The sequence below is a fragment of the Sciurus carolinensis genome, chromosome 6 (assembly GCF_902686445.1).
Source record: "Sciurus carolinensis chromosome 6, mSciCar1.2, whole genome shotgun sequence".
Classification (NCBI taxonomy): Eukaryota; Metazoa; Chordata; class Mammalia; order Rodentia; family Sciuridae; genus Sciurus; species Sciurus carolinensis.
In genome coordinates this window covers 54,749,275-54,764,410 of record NC_062218.1, presented here as the reverse complement: position 1 = coordinate 54,764,410, position 15,136 = coordinate 54,749,275, and the positions used below count along the sequence as shown (strand labels likewise).

The following is a 15,136-nucleotide window of genomic DNA, read 5'->3' as shown; positions in this document are numbered from 1 at the left end:
CTATTATCATTCTACCCTTTCCCCTCCACTCCCTTCACTTCCCTCTGTATATCCAAAATACCTCTATTCTCCCTACTCCTTATTGTGAATTAGCATCCGCATATCAGAGAAAACATTTAGCCTTTGGTTTTTTGGGACTGGCTTATTTCACTTAGCATGATATTCTCCAGTTCCATCCATTTACCAGCAAATGCCATGATTTCACTCTTCTTTAAAGCTAAGTAATATTTCATTGTGTATGCACCTAGGTTGGTTCCATAGTTTAGCTAAAGTTATTTGAGCCGCTATAAACATTGGTATGGCTGCTGATTTTACGTCCTTTGGGTATAAACCAGGAGTGGGATAGCTAGGTTAAATCGTAGTTCCATTCCAAGTTTTCAGAGGAATCTCCATACTGCTTTCTATAGTGTTTGCACCAATTTGCAGTCCCACCAGCAATGTATGAGTTGTAGGAATCTATTTTAAAGATGACTCAAAAGACAGCCACAACATGTCATTGTCTAAGGGACAGTCCTAGCTCAGACTATGAGGATTCCCCAATAAGTAAAGGCCCTAAAGTTACCCTACATTGAATTGGGAACTCGTGTTCTACACCCACTCTCCACTGCTGGCCAACTCATCTCTACAACTAGACTTATTCTAAAACTGAAGCTTCAGTCTGAGGGACAATTGGAAGAAACTCAGTGTTTCCATAAGCACGCAAAAGTCGAGGACTCACAGGGTGAGACATACAACAGGAAGTCCAGCTTCAACAGACAGAATTGAGCTTCCTCTCTGGACTCAAATTCCTTCGCAGAGATTGGGAGGTAAGAGACAAAATCCTCCCATTTATTAGGAAGGATTGACAGAAACACACCAAATAATTTTAAAAGCTGAAAAAAGTGGAATAAGGTAACCCTATTTTTTCTGAATGTTTAAATCAGTATTACCTGAAAGGAAGACTCTATGATTACATGTCCTGTGAGAAGCCCCATCAAGAATAAGTGTTCAAGCTGGGCACAGTGGTGCACACCTGCAATCCCAGGGATTCAGGAGCCTGAGGCAGGAGGATTGCAAGTTCAAAGCTAGCCCAGCAACGTAGCAAGGTCCTGGCTAACTTAGCAAGACCCTGTTTCAAAATAAAAATAAGAAGGGCTGGGGATGTAGTTCAAAGGTTAAGCACCCCTGGGTTCAATCCCTAGTACCAAAATAATAATAATAATAATTATTATTATTATTATTCAGATCTTATTTGTCTCTCACAAAAAAATAAGTATATGAGGTAATGGATGCTTAATTAGTTTGAGTTAATCATGTCACCATCATGTATACGTGTATCAGAACACCATGTTGTGTACTACAAACACACACAAATGTCATTTCCGTTATACATAAAGCAGAGAAAGGGAAGAGCACATGCCTATCCACAAATCAGAAAACACACGTTTGTCAATAGGAAAATGTCACTGAACTATTCTGCAACAAATTATACACTGATAAAAACTTTACAATTTAAATTAATATTTTTATAGTAAAAAATATAAAACAGGAGCTGAAGCTTAAATGGACTCTGATTTCATCACAGACGAGTTTCAGGAAGGCCAATTGCCTCCCCAGAAGTCAAGCCCTCCTAAGAAAACAATCGGGATTCCCGAGACCCCGTCCACTTACAGTGCATTATCCTGTGAACTAGTGAGCAGCCTAGGATCACTGTTAAAACTGTAAAGCAAACTCATTATTTCAGTAGAAATTAAAAGGATTCCCTTAAACATGTGGCCCCAAATGCCTTACAAAGAGAACTTTTAATGAATCACCAAAAATATCCTAGCAGGATAGTTTCTCAAAGCCAACAAGAAAATTTGAATTGTTTATAGCTAAATTCCTTTATCTATAGAAACCTTCAGTCCATTAACAGTTGACCAACAACCCAGAAATACAGCCTTAAATCTTAGCTCTAACTTTAACAAAAATCCTTGAAACAGACAATCAATCTAAACTCTTAGGTCAAGTGCACAGGGGCCTTTTCATCAGCAGTCATTCATTGTGTACCAATCACACAAGGCTCTGCTGGGCTCCAGGACACAGAGACAACCAGGAGGCTGGGGCCTCAGGGAATGCAGTTCCTCAAAAGGTGTCCTCAAACCTGCTCCTCTCCCACTTTTCCCGCTATTCTCCTCTTCCCGTGTACGACAATCAGCAGGTCACTTAGCTACAGCCTGGTAGGATGGACTAATTTAACTACCAATTTAATTTCAAAAAGACTTGTGAGAAAATTAAATGAGTAAATGCATGTAAAACATTCAGAACAGTATCTTGACACACATTATGCCTCAACTGCAATCCTGTGCAGGCTATTATTATCATTATCCATTATATGCCATGCCCTCTCCCTGCTGAAGCGGTTTAAATTGATGTGACATTGTTCGTATCCTGAGCAGCTCACGATCTAGTGTGGGAGGGACAAACTCTTGCCTGCGCGACAAAAGAAGAAAAGTGTAAAAAGAGGAATGAGAAAATAATTGAAATGTGAAAAAAGCTGTGCAAACGCTACAAATATTAATAAATACAAGACCTAGCATAACACAGGAAGATAATGTGGTACAGCTCTCAGAAAACAACTGATTTTGCTATTTTCAACTTTCAAAGTTAACAAAAAAGAAAAAAAGATATCTACTTTTAATAACAGCACAATTTTTATACTCACTTTCTACCTCTTCTCACACACTTTCACGTCTTCAATAGTTCTCAAGGATGATTGATACCAAGGGTGAGAGCCCTTAAGCACTACAAGATGTCCAATCATTTAAAAAAAAAAAAAAAAAAAAAAAAAGCTTGTTCAGCACAGAATAATAAGGCAGGAAAACACAACATGACATGCTAGAAAAAAAGGTAAGCAACAAGGGGAGAACAAAAAGAGCTTTCAAGTTAATCTTTAATGAAACATAAAATTCAGTAACCAAAAAATGATATTCTCCCAAACATTCTGTTGTACAAAGGTTTTACTGTAACGTTCTAGCTAACGTGGTCTGTCATTTTTTTTTGTCATATTCTTTTTAAAATTCTGATGACCAAGCTATAGATAGAAAGGAGGAAAAAAGAAACAAGGAATAATTAGAACAAGGAGGGACACGTTAACCTTATACACAGAAAATGATGATTCGGAAATAATTTTAAAAGACTATTAAACCGAGATTTTAGTGGATTTCAGAACTGCCATGTTACCACCCTACTGGCATAACTCTTCACAACCAGTCTCATTCCATAATTTTAAACTCTTGCCTTCAGCTGCTCACACACAAGTTTCTCCAGGTAGAAATATTCTAAAAGTTCCAAAGTGGAAATCTTGAGAAAAAGGACATGGATACTTTTATGAAGAAAAGCAAGAGTATTCAAATTTGTAATTTCCATTTTATCTCTTGTCCTCTAAATAGAGAATCTGCATCATGTCTGGAACCCACCCATCCCTGAGGATTAAAGCTAGTCCTCCAAGGTCTTACTGCACTTTGAAGACTGTCCCCCTCCGCAGCAAAGGGAGCAGGCATCTCATTAGGGTAACTTGGTCAGTGCCTGCTGAGCAAATAACCTAGGCTTCCCAAGGAAATAAGATGGTACATAAAATGAAGTTTACCAAGGTAATTTTTCAAACAGTAGATAAATAATTCAAAGTACCATAATGTAGACAAAGAGAAGGCTGTCTTGTCTTACTTGACAAGTAATTTTCCTCTCATTTGCTCTCACACTCAGCTTTTAAACTAAGCTTGCTCTGCCTTATCAAGGCACCTCCACTTACTAGTCTGAGAAGGGCCACAAGGACAGGAAGGTGGGCCTCTCCTTGGCTTCTCCTGTTCTATAATCAAGTCACTTGAGGTGTGTGAAGTTCTCCTCCAAAAAATAAAGACTTTAAGTGCTTCTTTCTCAAGAATCCGGTGGCTGGGCTGACCTTTCCTCTGGAGCAGCTCTCGCCGCCTCTTCTTAGCTCCGTCTGACTAAGAATCCTCAGAGCTGCTCTCTTAAAACGAGAAGTCCGGGTGCAGGCTCACGTTATTTCAATTAAGCCACACCAGCTAACACTATGTGAGTGCAAAAGCAAATTTGTGAATTTGTGTTATGTGCGTAGGAGCTAGACATGCTTCTGTGGAACCAACCTATCCATAAAGAACCCAGTTGTGAAATTAACCGTTTAGCCTTTTCACACAGAATGGATTTCATCACAACTGCATTCCATTTCAATAGTTTAATGTAATTTAGCTAGGATTGCCCTAAGACATAATTTTAAATCTGTGGCTTTTGTGAATCTAAGTCTCCACAACAGTGTACAATTACTCAAGATTTTACACTCCAAGTCTAACCCTGTCTCACTTTCTTTCCCTATCACTGATGAGGTGCTGGGGTCCTTTCTATGTTGCAGAAGGTGTATGTATCTCTGCATAAAGAAATGCCTGAAAAGACAACTATTAGGAGAAGTCCATCTGAGAAATGGTGGTATATCTTTAGACAAAGAAGGTACAAAATACAGGAAGGTACAAAATCATCAGCTGGTAAGGAATGACCCACGTAATTCTCGGTTGATCAGAAAAGGAGCTGACCAAGTGCTGAGGCAGAAGTCCAAAGACCGACATCTGATACGGGTTTGTTAGTATACACTCATCTACCCAAATGAAATTGGGTGCACTTGGGAGCATCAGAAACACCACTAAATTACAAAGTCAAGAACATTAAAATTAAAATTTCATTTTCCACATGATAGCTTATGAAATTAGTTAAGAAAAGAAGCCCAATTTGTGAGCATTTCCATCTTCCCTCCTACCTACCCACCTCTGCCCAATCCCCAGGACCATCAAAAAGTATTTGGGCTGAAAGGTTCAGTGGAAGTAAGTACCGTAATCAAAATTATATCGACTGTGTCTGAGAGGGGAATTGACGGGCTAGCAAAAGAGCACAGAACTAGGATTCATAAGCTGTCTCACAGACACGTGTCTGATTATGAATTCAAGTCATTAAATAAGCAGGAAATGCTTTACCTTAGAAGTTGGGGAAGCCACCAGAAATTTCACACATGTTCTACACACTCAAACATGACTTCAGTGCTGACCACAGTCCTTACCTACATTTTGCTTTTAGGGTGTGATTTTTGCCTCCTAACCCTGGAGGCTCAGGTGACTATTGGCCTGTCCTTTCCAGAAATTCTAGAATGCTGACAGCATGCAAATGGAGGAAGATAAACAAATGCCCAGAACTGTGGGAGCAACAGTCTTCTGCTTAACCTTGTATTTTATGTTATGCTTCAGCTTAAAATAACATTAGCAGATAGGAAACCACAGACAAAATATGGGGCACGTGAAGGAGAGCAAGGAGCTTTGAACTAAACAACATGAAGTTGTGTACATGTCAACCCAAACAAGCACAAGGTCATAACCCCAGTTTTTAGGAAGAGATGCAAATTGCAACTGCTGCACCGGCATTTGAGTTATATTAAAAGGCTCCTAAATTATCATATAATGAAATGTTTATACTGTCCCAAACAGACTAAACAAATTTTTTGTTGGGTATTTTGCATACATGCATTCTTGAATTTTTGAAAGTTCCACTGAATTTCTACAGATTTCCCCTCTGAGAAGATGGAGTGGCCCCGGGAACACCTGCCTCACCTCCTACTCCAACGCTTACATGAACCACAGTTGACTTCCAGATAACTTCCTTATGTCCTTCTTTCCCCTTCTCAGCCCCCAAACCTTCACCTAGAAAGCTTACATGAAGTACAAGTTCATCTCACCAGTCTCACATGCAGGAGACATACTGTCTTCTCCCTAAGTCCCTGGGAATTCTCAAGCCCACAGAGTTCTTTAGGACATTATTTAATAACTGATCACCAAGAGCAGTTCCATGAGCAAACGGAAAGGGCTAATGAATCATACACCATAAAGCTCTGCTGTCAGTACCTCATAAAAATGCTCTGTCCATGAAATTAAAAGTGATAACTATGTTACATATCTACCTACTCATGAATGAAAGGGCTTCCTGGGACTAGCAACAAAACCAGCTGTAGCACAATCAGTCCAGACAGGGACTGGCTATAGTAGTGACATTCTGCATAAACCAGCTTTCCATACTCAGTAATAATAGCAAAACTCACTATGGAATGCTTACCATATACTAAGTATTGTGCTGGGGACCCTACAAAATGCATCTCTTTAATTCTTATAATGACCCTCTGCAATAAATACTGGCCATGCCCATTTTACAGATAAGGAAACAGTCTCAGGGTTAATAACCTCATCCAAGTCATTCAGTCTATGAATTGCTGAATCAGGATCAGAAGTTCATACCTTTAGGTACTACAGACCCTGATTCCAAACTGGGAGGCAGTGGCTGCTGGCCCTGAAGCAATGAAGGAAAGAAACACCATCTATTTCTCAGCAGCTCCATAGACAGGGCATCCTTCACCTAAAAACAATCATCTCTTCTAAAACGTGTGCAGGCATCACATAGCCTACCCTACCAAGCATTCTCCAAGGGCAGTCCACAGGCTTGTGGATACTTCTCTTTGTGAGACTAGGTCTACAAGCACTCTTTCATCCGTGCACCCCTCCTCATGGGGTTCAACCTGAAAACAAGAAACTGAATTCACACACTGTGTGCACCTAGTCTGAGTAGATGGACAACCTTTGTCACCTGCTATTTGGCATTTCCTGGAATGCCTCAGACCAGAGGTAGAAGGGGTAAAAGCCACCCTTTCCCTCTTGAAGAAAATCCAGACTCTGGTAGTACCTATTAGCCCAGGAACACCACACTTCCTGTCAACACAAGCATAACCTTCAGGCCATGTCAACTTTTGTGCAGCTGGGGTAAAGGGGACCCCACAATTTACTATGGAAATGAGCACATGCAAGGCCCTCTTCTCTCTGGTCATGTCAATTAACTTTTCTCCTTTGAGAAAATACTAGGCTTAAGATGATATCACACTGAGAAGTAGCATTAATATTCACACTAAGATGTTTTCTGGAATAGATCTAACTTCTTTTCCTATTACAGTTTTTATGTCTTGGCCTGGAGTACCTAATGTACCAGGAATGATCCTCCCCCATTTCATCTACTTTCTATTTACTACAATGACATCTTCTCAGGTTATCAATTGTAACTCTGTAACATTTAAACAGAGGATCTGAGTGATCCCCAACAAGTGGATCTCATGCTGTTTGGTCTCCCCAAAAGATGAATCTGATGGTATTACTTCCTTGCTTCCAGTGCTCTCAGAATGAAGTCCAAAGGGCTCTCTGTAAGGCCCAGCTGCAACATCCCTCCGGAACATCTACCAATGTCCTGTCCCCATCCTCCAATCCTCCATACCAAGCTAGCCAGCTTCCTCTTAAAGCACAGCCCCACCCTACGCTCTTCAACTTCAGGACCTCCTGGGACCTGCCTCCTCACTCCCTTTCCTCATCCCTTAGGTCTCAGCTCAAATATCACTTCTCCAGCTGAGGCTGTCCTTACCCGGAGCACTCCTCACCAGCTCACCTGGTGCAATCCAGCACTCCCTCACAGCAGGCTCTCCTGGCTGCCACCTTTAAAACCAATTAGTTAATAAACATGTGTTTAGTTATTAGCTCCCCCTCTAGTCGAGAAGCTCTCTGAGGACAAAACCATCTCTGCTCTCAGGATGATGCCTGGGAGCTGGACTCAATACACACTGGTAGACTGACAGCTTTTCTCATGGCTCTTACTGAAGTAGTGAGTCAAAAAGTAGACTAAATAAATATGCCAAGATTTATGCACCTCTCTTTTCAAATGGTGTAGCTGTTACGATTAATACAATATAAATTAAATGAAAGGGTTGGCTGCATTCATGGTAACTTTTTGCTATTTACTCTCTTCACCAATGAAAACCAGAAACTCATCCACTGCATTACCACCATGTGGGGAACCCACACAAACAAACCCAAAATGATTCCCACTCATATACCATTTAATGAAACAGTTTAAAGGCAGACCATAATTGTGTCTATTGTTATTAAGGAAAACTGTTTCCCAATTTATACCAATAAAATAAGTCCCTGTGCAGCAGGGTTTAAATGGGCTGTATACACCAAGTTGGAAAGTATTGTAACAATCATGTCCCGTTCTGCCATTCTAAGAATCTCTGGAAGTTTCCAGTTCCAACACACCCAGTAAAAAGACGACTTACTGACAAGTATTTTGCCAGTCCCTTCAAAGGTATTCCAAGTGGACCCTCAGTGATGTGACTTTGTTCAAATTTACCTCAAAACCCCATTTGTGACATTTTCTGCTCTGATCCACTTGGTTTTTCTGGATGAGGGTCCAGAGGTATGAGCATCATAATTCGCAACAGACAAAACACAGTGAATACACATAGTTACACTGCAATCAAATGTGCAGCTGTTTTCAGAGATGTCATTGTTTTCTGATCCACCCAACATGCTTACTGATCATGGTGTTGGGCTACAGACCCAACCCCTGCTCTCATTCAGTTTACCAATCAACAGTTACCAAAGGCCACCTGAGTGGCCTTTGAGGAATGTATAAAATGTCTGTAACAACTCTATTCCTAATATTGCCATTAAGGTGAGAAAACTGGAGTCATCCAAGGTGCTTTGGGGGAAAGGACAAGGCAGAATGCCTGAAGCAAATATCAGCAACGTTGTCAGGGGAACAATTTTCCAATCTCGATCATCTTAACTACGAAAGGCAGGCTACTCCCCAGCCCACCCAGACAGGACAAGGCAGAGGCAGTTCTTTTAAGCAAACAGTTACCTGCCCTCTCTCTTGTGTGTTGTCTACTAAGCACAAAAATGTAGTAAACACATTTTTATTAAATGTATTAAGGGACTGTAGCTCATTGGTAGAAATGCTCGCCTCACATGCAGGAGGTCCAGTCCCCGGCTCCCCTGTCCCACAAAATAAAATAAAAAACATTTAAGCTACCATCACTGCCACATTAAACTACTATTTTTAAGACACCAAAAACTTACTGAACTGACTTAAGTGTATGAAACTTTGTGCATTTTTACAAATATTGATAGAAGATAAAATATGAAGTAGATCAAATGCTGAGGCGTTACCAGATACAGTCAAAACGGCTGTAACAAGTTTGTCAAAAAATCAGCACTGCAATAATACAATAGAAACCTGAAGTTTACTGTTTTTTTTTTTAATTGATGTAATAAATTGCTGATAAGAAAAAACAACTCTGGAAAATAATGATTCTCCTAAACCAGATACAACTATTTTAAAATTAAGATGAATTTCTTTTCATTTTAAGAGCTGTACTTAAGCCTTTGGATGCTTTATACCCGGCACTGGCTACAATGTAACCCCACACTCAGTGCAACCCTACAATCAATCTGACAACCCACTCACAGTGTAAGCCTATACTCAGTGCCATAATGCAAACAGAGACAAATAAAACCCCTTTCCCACCTTATACTAATAAAATGAGACTGAACTATACTAATAAAATGAGACAGTCTCAGATTCTCTGAAAATAGATTGCATATAAATTATATGTTGAAATAACAGGCCAGCTCAACCTTGTACTTCAACTTCACGAAATTTTATACAAATGAACTTAAAAAATTAATACTTACTTGACATTGGTTATGGTTTGGATCTGGAATGTCCCCCAAAGTCTAATGTGTTGAAGGTTTGTTGTCCAATGCAGCAATATTCAGAGGCGGGGCTCTTGGGAAACGACTGGATCATGAATTGACCATATCAATGGATTAATCCACTGATGGGTTCAGAGCTGATGGCATTATTTGGGAGGTGGTGGAAACTTCAGCAGGTAAGGGTCTAGTTGGAAGAAGTAGGTCACTGGGGGGTGTGCCCTGGAAGGTATACCCTATCCCTATATCCTCTATCTGTCTCTGCTTCCTGTCTGTCACAGGTGAACTGCTTTCCTGCACCTCACCCTTCCACAATAATGTTTCTGCCTAACCTCAGGTCCAAAACACCAAAGCCAGCCAAGGATGGACTGAAACCTCTAAACTTGGAGCCAAAATAAGTCTCTCTTCCTTTATGTTCCCCCCAACCCCGCAGGTATTTTGTCATAGCAACAAAAAAGCTAATACAGCATTCAATACTATACATTAGCTTCATGCTATGATTAAACTTGATGGCATGTATAAAATGGTCATAACAACACTACTACTAGTATTCCCATTAATAGGTGAGAAAACTAAGGCTTAACAGAAGTCAAGTGGACCATGATCACACCCCTAGGCAGGGTGTCAGAACTAGAAATCAAACCCAAGACTTATTAAAGTGTTCATAACCTGGCATTATTAAACCCTCTGGAATGGAAACTGTAATTGTGTGCACATTATAAAGAGAGGACAAGATAGTTTCATAAAATTTTCAAAGAGACCCACAGTTGCACAAAAAGTTAAGACCCACCTCACTCTCCTGTGTAAGAACAAAAACTTGTACACTGGATTTTACGCTTCTCACCAAAATTATCATTTCTATATTGTTGAGTCAGGGAGATAAACTACATGGCATTAGTTTTGTCTCAAACTTCTCAGGGCAAGTCAAGATTTCACTCCTTGATAATTTCCAGCATCCCCTGACACAGGTTAAGTTATATAATAAATTGCAATACTGTGTCCGTTTACATCCAATTCTGAGATTTCACAAACAGTGGCCAATGTTATTTAGTCATTCCACTTTCCAAATGTGTTTCAATCAAACAATTCTCACTGCATTGCCTGAGAAATAAGCTATTATTATATCCACTTCCCAGAAAGTAAAATACTGTCACCCTGAGGCCAGGCAATAAATCAGCTACAGAATTGGGATCAAAAGTGAGAAATTCCCAACTTCCCCTCCCCTCCATCTGCCAGACCTTGTCATTTACAAGGTACATCCTCCTAGCTAAACAGAAAACACAGGGCAACTAACTCTACCATCTTTTCTACCCATGAAAACACCAGCTTGGGATCTAGCAGTAAATCTTTAAGTTATAGTCCCAGCTTCCCAGTGACAGTATGCTCAACTCTAGAAGTTAGGTCAGAAGTTACAGGATGAATACCTATTCATGCCTAATCTTGAAAGGTAGATGTAACCAATGAGAAATGCTGCTACAGTACAAGACTTGGTCATCTCTCTGCCAGGACAAAGCATTGTGTAAGTGTGGTATTCAAAAAACTTCTGGTACCCTGTCACTAGGATCAATCTTGAACTTTGGATCCATCCAAAATTCCTGATCAGAAAAAAGAAGTATTAGTGTGGAAATGAACTTCACTTTGACGTTCCTCATTATACAGATTAGAGAATGGAACCTCAGGAATAGATCAGGCCCAAGGTCTCACACTTATCTTCAGAAGCAGTTTAGAAAGCCAATCTCCAGGCACCAGACTGGGATCCTTGCAATCCCCAGAGGCATTGGGAAATGGGTCATGGTTACTGCCAGAGGCTTGGCCAACCACCAGCTACAGTTCATTCCATCTCAGTCAGGCTAGGTTTGCTCCACACCCCTCATGCCAGATTCAGTCTTTGCTTTCAAGAAGGAGAACCAGAGGGCTACCAACAGGACACTGGCCTCAGTATGATTCTTCTAGGGACAAAGGCAATTACTTACTAACGCTAACCACTCTGACACTAAGAAATTGATTTCACAAGGAGGCTATGTTAGGGTAATGTTTTATTTATGGCCCTGCCTAATCAAAATGACTTCCCCACAAAGAGAGTCCAAAGCAAACAATCTTAGAGACACGAAGAACCTTATGCTTCATTCACTGTCCTCCAAAGCAGAAATAAACAAACCAGAGATAGCAGCTAGGTGAGCCCCGAAGTTTAGTCAAGAAGGAACCCACAAGTTCTAAACGGACATCCTTTCCAGGAAACTAGGACCAAGTCCTCCGAACAAGGTAGGGCTTTCCCTACTCGGTTTGGTGACAACAGTCCACCGGACACCCTGGAAACAAATATGAATGGAAGCTGAGGCACTGCTGGACGAGCACTGTGAATCCTCCTATCCCGGAGGACGCGTGCTGCAGCGACCCGCCAAAACCACCCGTGGGCGATACCAGGGACTTAGCCACTGAGACCCCACCTTGCAACTTCGTGGCTAAGCTCCCTCCCTGCCCCCTACACCATCTCTCCCTCTTCACCCAAGCGCTTCCGTGGTTAGCAACGCCCACTCAGGAGAATCAGATCTCAGTTGTGGGTACAAATCAGGAGTCCAGATGGCGTCCATTCGCTGCCTGACCCAAGCACTCACAGGCATTACGGAGTTTGCCACTTTGACATTTTAAAAGCACGCCATCAGGCAGCACATGTAGATACACACACACACGGAGGTAACAGCAAAAGGAAACCAAGGACCCACCCGGGAGGATCCTGTCATTACCCTGGATGAACTAGGAATCCCTCCCCTCTCCATGACACTGGGAGCCCCTGCCCAAAGTGCGTGCATAGGATGGGGAGCTGCCATCGCCCTGGCAGTCGGGACCCTGAGAAGGAGAGCTGGGGGAAAGCGGGGCCCACCTCCTCGTCCTGCTCCTCCTGGGACGCGCTGCTGCCCCCGGGCGCGGGTGGCGCGGCTCCTCCGGAGGGCGGCAGCGGCAATGTAGGGACTCCACGCTCCAGCACCACGCGCGCTGGAGCCCAAGCGGCGGGCGGCCGGGCACCCAGGGCGCCGCCGGGCGGCGCCGGCTGCTGAGACTTGCGGGAGAAACCGCCCAGCTCCCCTTCCTCCGACAGAGTTTCAGAGCCCGAGGAGGACTCGGCGGAGGAAGCGCCCAGTGAGGAGGTGGCGGCTGCTGCAGGGGCGAGAGTCGGAGTGCCTTGGCCACTACAGCCGCGGGCCACTGGCTCTGGCGCCTCCGAAACTTTCTCCCCCATTTCCCAGTTGGCCAAAGTGCTGCCGGAGGTGCAGCGGGCGCCGCGCGCACTCGGCGCCTCGGGGTATGCCGCGGGCAGCTGGACTCCGGCTAGATCGCCCTGCCGCTCCCAGGCTCCAGGGAGCCCCGCCGGCCACTACGTGGCCGCGGCGGGGCCGCGGGGGCCCGCCACCAAGTTAGCAGTTGCCGGGGCCCGGCGGCCGACGCGGACTCCTACGCGGGGAAACATGCCCGCTGCGATCCGCGCTCCGCGCTCCACCGTGCTCCCGCGCTGCGCCCGAGCCGCCGGGACTGCGGCTTCTCGGGCAAAACCTGCCTCCGGGACGGAACGGAGGAGACCGGCAGCCCCGGGAACCAATGGAAAAGCAGGCGCGCCGGTGGGCGGAGGCTGCGGCGCCCCGGGCGGCGCGGGCGTCAGGTAGAGGAGGCGGGGCCGAGGCGCAGGCTCCAGGGTCCCGGAGGAGCGCAGAGGCGCGGGGTGTCGCAACCAGGCACAGGTCCCTGGAGGGGAGCAGAGCCCGGAATCGGAGTCAAGCGCTGGGACTCCGAACTTAGCGGGGGAGGGGCTGGCAGTCTTTGGGATGCCAGAGAAACTGCTGAGAGGGTGGTGAGACCTTGGAGAACTGGACTTTGTCTCAAAAAAGTAGAAAGGAGAAAACTGATAAGGAGGAGGGCTTTATAGGGAAAAATGTGAACATGTACAATCACGCACCCACCAGATTGCTGAGGGAATAGGGGGAAGTTCGTGGTATAGAGAGTGCATCCAAACCGAGCTGACCTCCAGCTTCTCATTTTGTATTTAATCTCCTTGAGCCTCAGTTTCCTCAACTGTAAAAGGAGACATTAATACCAATGTTGTCTGTCTATGGACAGGAATAAAGCATACACACACGCATACACACACACACACACACGTATATATTATATACACACACATACAAGCATGGAGAGTTTCAAAAGCTTATCTTTATTTCTGTTTATAAACTAAAAAAGTTAAGTTAAAGTCTTGCACCTTTTGGAAAGGAGGAAAATAACAAATATATTCCCCTGTATTTAATTAGGACCAAACTGAATTAGAACAGGCTCTGTGTTCCTAGCTGTCTGCTACATCAGCTAGGCAGAGGATGAAAAGAGTTCACATTTCCCAATTTACTCTCTCTGAACCCTGGATTGCAAACCACCAAGATGCAGAAGAGGGTGCTTTATTTTCCTTCCTGTAAGAACTAAGAAAAAGAACTTTCACCAAAGGCACCAATAGAATCACCTTCAGACCTTCCCTGGGACTGGAGGATGGAGCTTTGGGGGCTACTTGCATTCCTTTTTGAAAGGGAGCGCTCAATTCAGCAGGAAGGAAATGGTTCCTTGCTTGCCTTCAGCTCTAGTCCCATTCCAAGCTCCTTGATCTGAGGTATAAATTCAACCACTTTCAATTCCACAGATGTTGATTGAGATGTGTGCCAGGTGCTTGCAGGGGATTCAAAGATGAATAAGGCAGGTCTCCTACCCTTAAGGAGCTTATGGTCAAGGCAAGAAATTGATATTGCATAATATTGCACCATTATTCATTTTTAAAGACAGTATGCCATGGGAGAAGATAGGAGAGTAACAGAAAAGCACAAGCAGGTCCTTGAGCCCAGGAGTCCTCCACAATCTTAGATTTCTCTTTGTCAAAACAGCTTTGCCAAAGGTCCTTAAGAACTAAAGGACTCATGTTGAAAGCCCCTTCAGTTAATGAGCCCTTTTATGCTTCCACAGTTTTTACAAGTGATACAACAGACAAAGGGCTTCATCATATCAGACCAGTAACTTTGTCCAGTTCAGTTTCTTTTCCCCAGATGAAGGTGAAGGCAATATGATGTGCTCTCTTACCATAGACAGCTGTACTGCAAAATGGATTCTGGCTGTCAGGCTTGCATTGTGACACTTCAGAATTATCCACAGGGATGTGAAGACCTGCTGAGGCAAAAGGACGATTCTAGTGACTTGGCTAAGTTGTGAGAGCCAGGCTGAACAGGGAGCTCAGTGGGGCGGTCTGAATTCACCGGAGCCTCACAATGACTTTCCTCGTCAGGAGTATTGGTCTTTATCTAAGCCCCTATGTGGTTGATTCAGCACAGTCAAACTGAAATGATGATTTAAGCAAGCCATTCACATAGAAGAAGAGGAGGGATTGCCTTTCAGTACACTGGGAAGGATACAGCAAGGACATGGTCTGAATTCCTAACAGTGAGAGTGATAATAGTTATTGCTTGAGCCCTAAGCATCTTCTATGGATGGTCTCACTTAATCCTGGTAATGAC

The 15,136-nt window shown here is 43.4% G+C and overlaps 1 protein-coding gene across 4 annotated transcripts in view; it reads right to left on the bottom strand.

Moving 5' to 3' along the window:
- LOC124987467 (microtubule-associated serine/threonine-protein kinase 4-like) overlaps positions 1 to 13,134 on the bottom strand; it is a 316,071-nt gene extending 302,937 nt beyond the window's left edge. For all 4 annotated transcript variants that reach the window (XM_047556726.1, XM_047556724.1, XM_047556727.1 and 1 more), the window contains exon 1: positions 12,481 to 13,134. In XM_047556726.1, the coding sequence (XP_047412682.1) occupies positions 12,481 to 12,837 (357 nt within the window). In that variant the 5' untranslated portion in view covers positions 12,838 to 13,134. The remainder of the gene's footprint in view (positions 1 to 12,480) is intronic.
- Between the last annotated feature and the right edge of the window lie 2,002 nt (positions 13,135 to 15,136).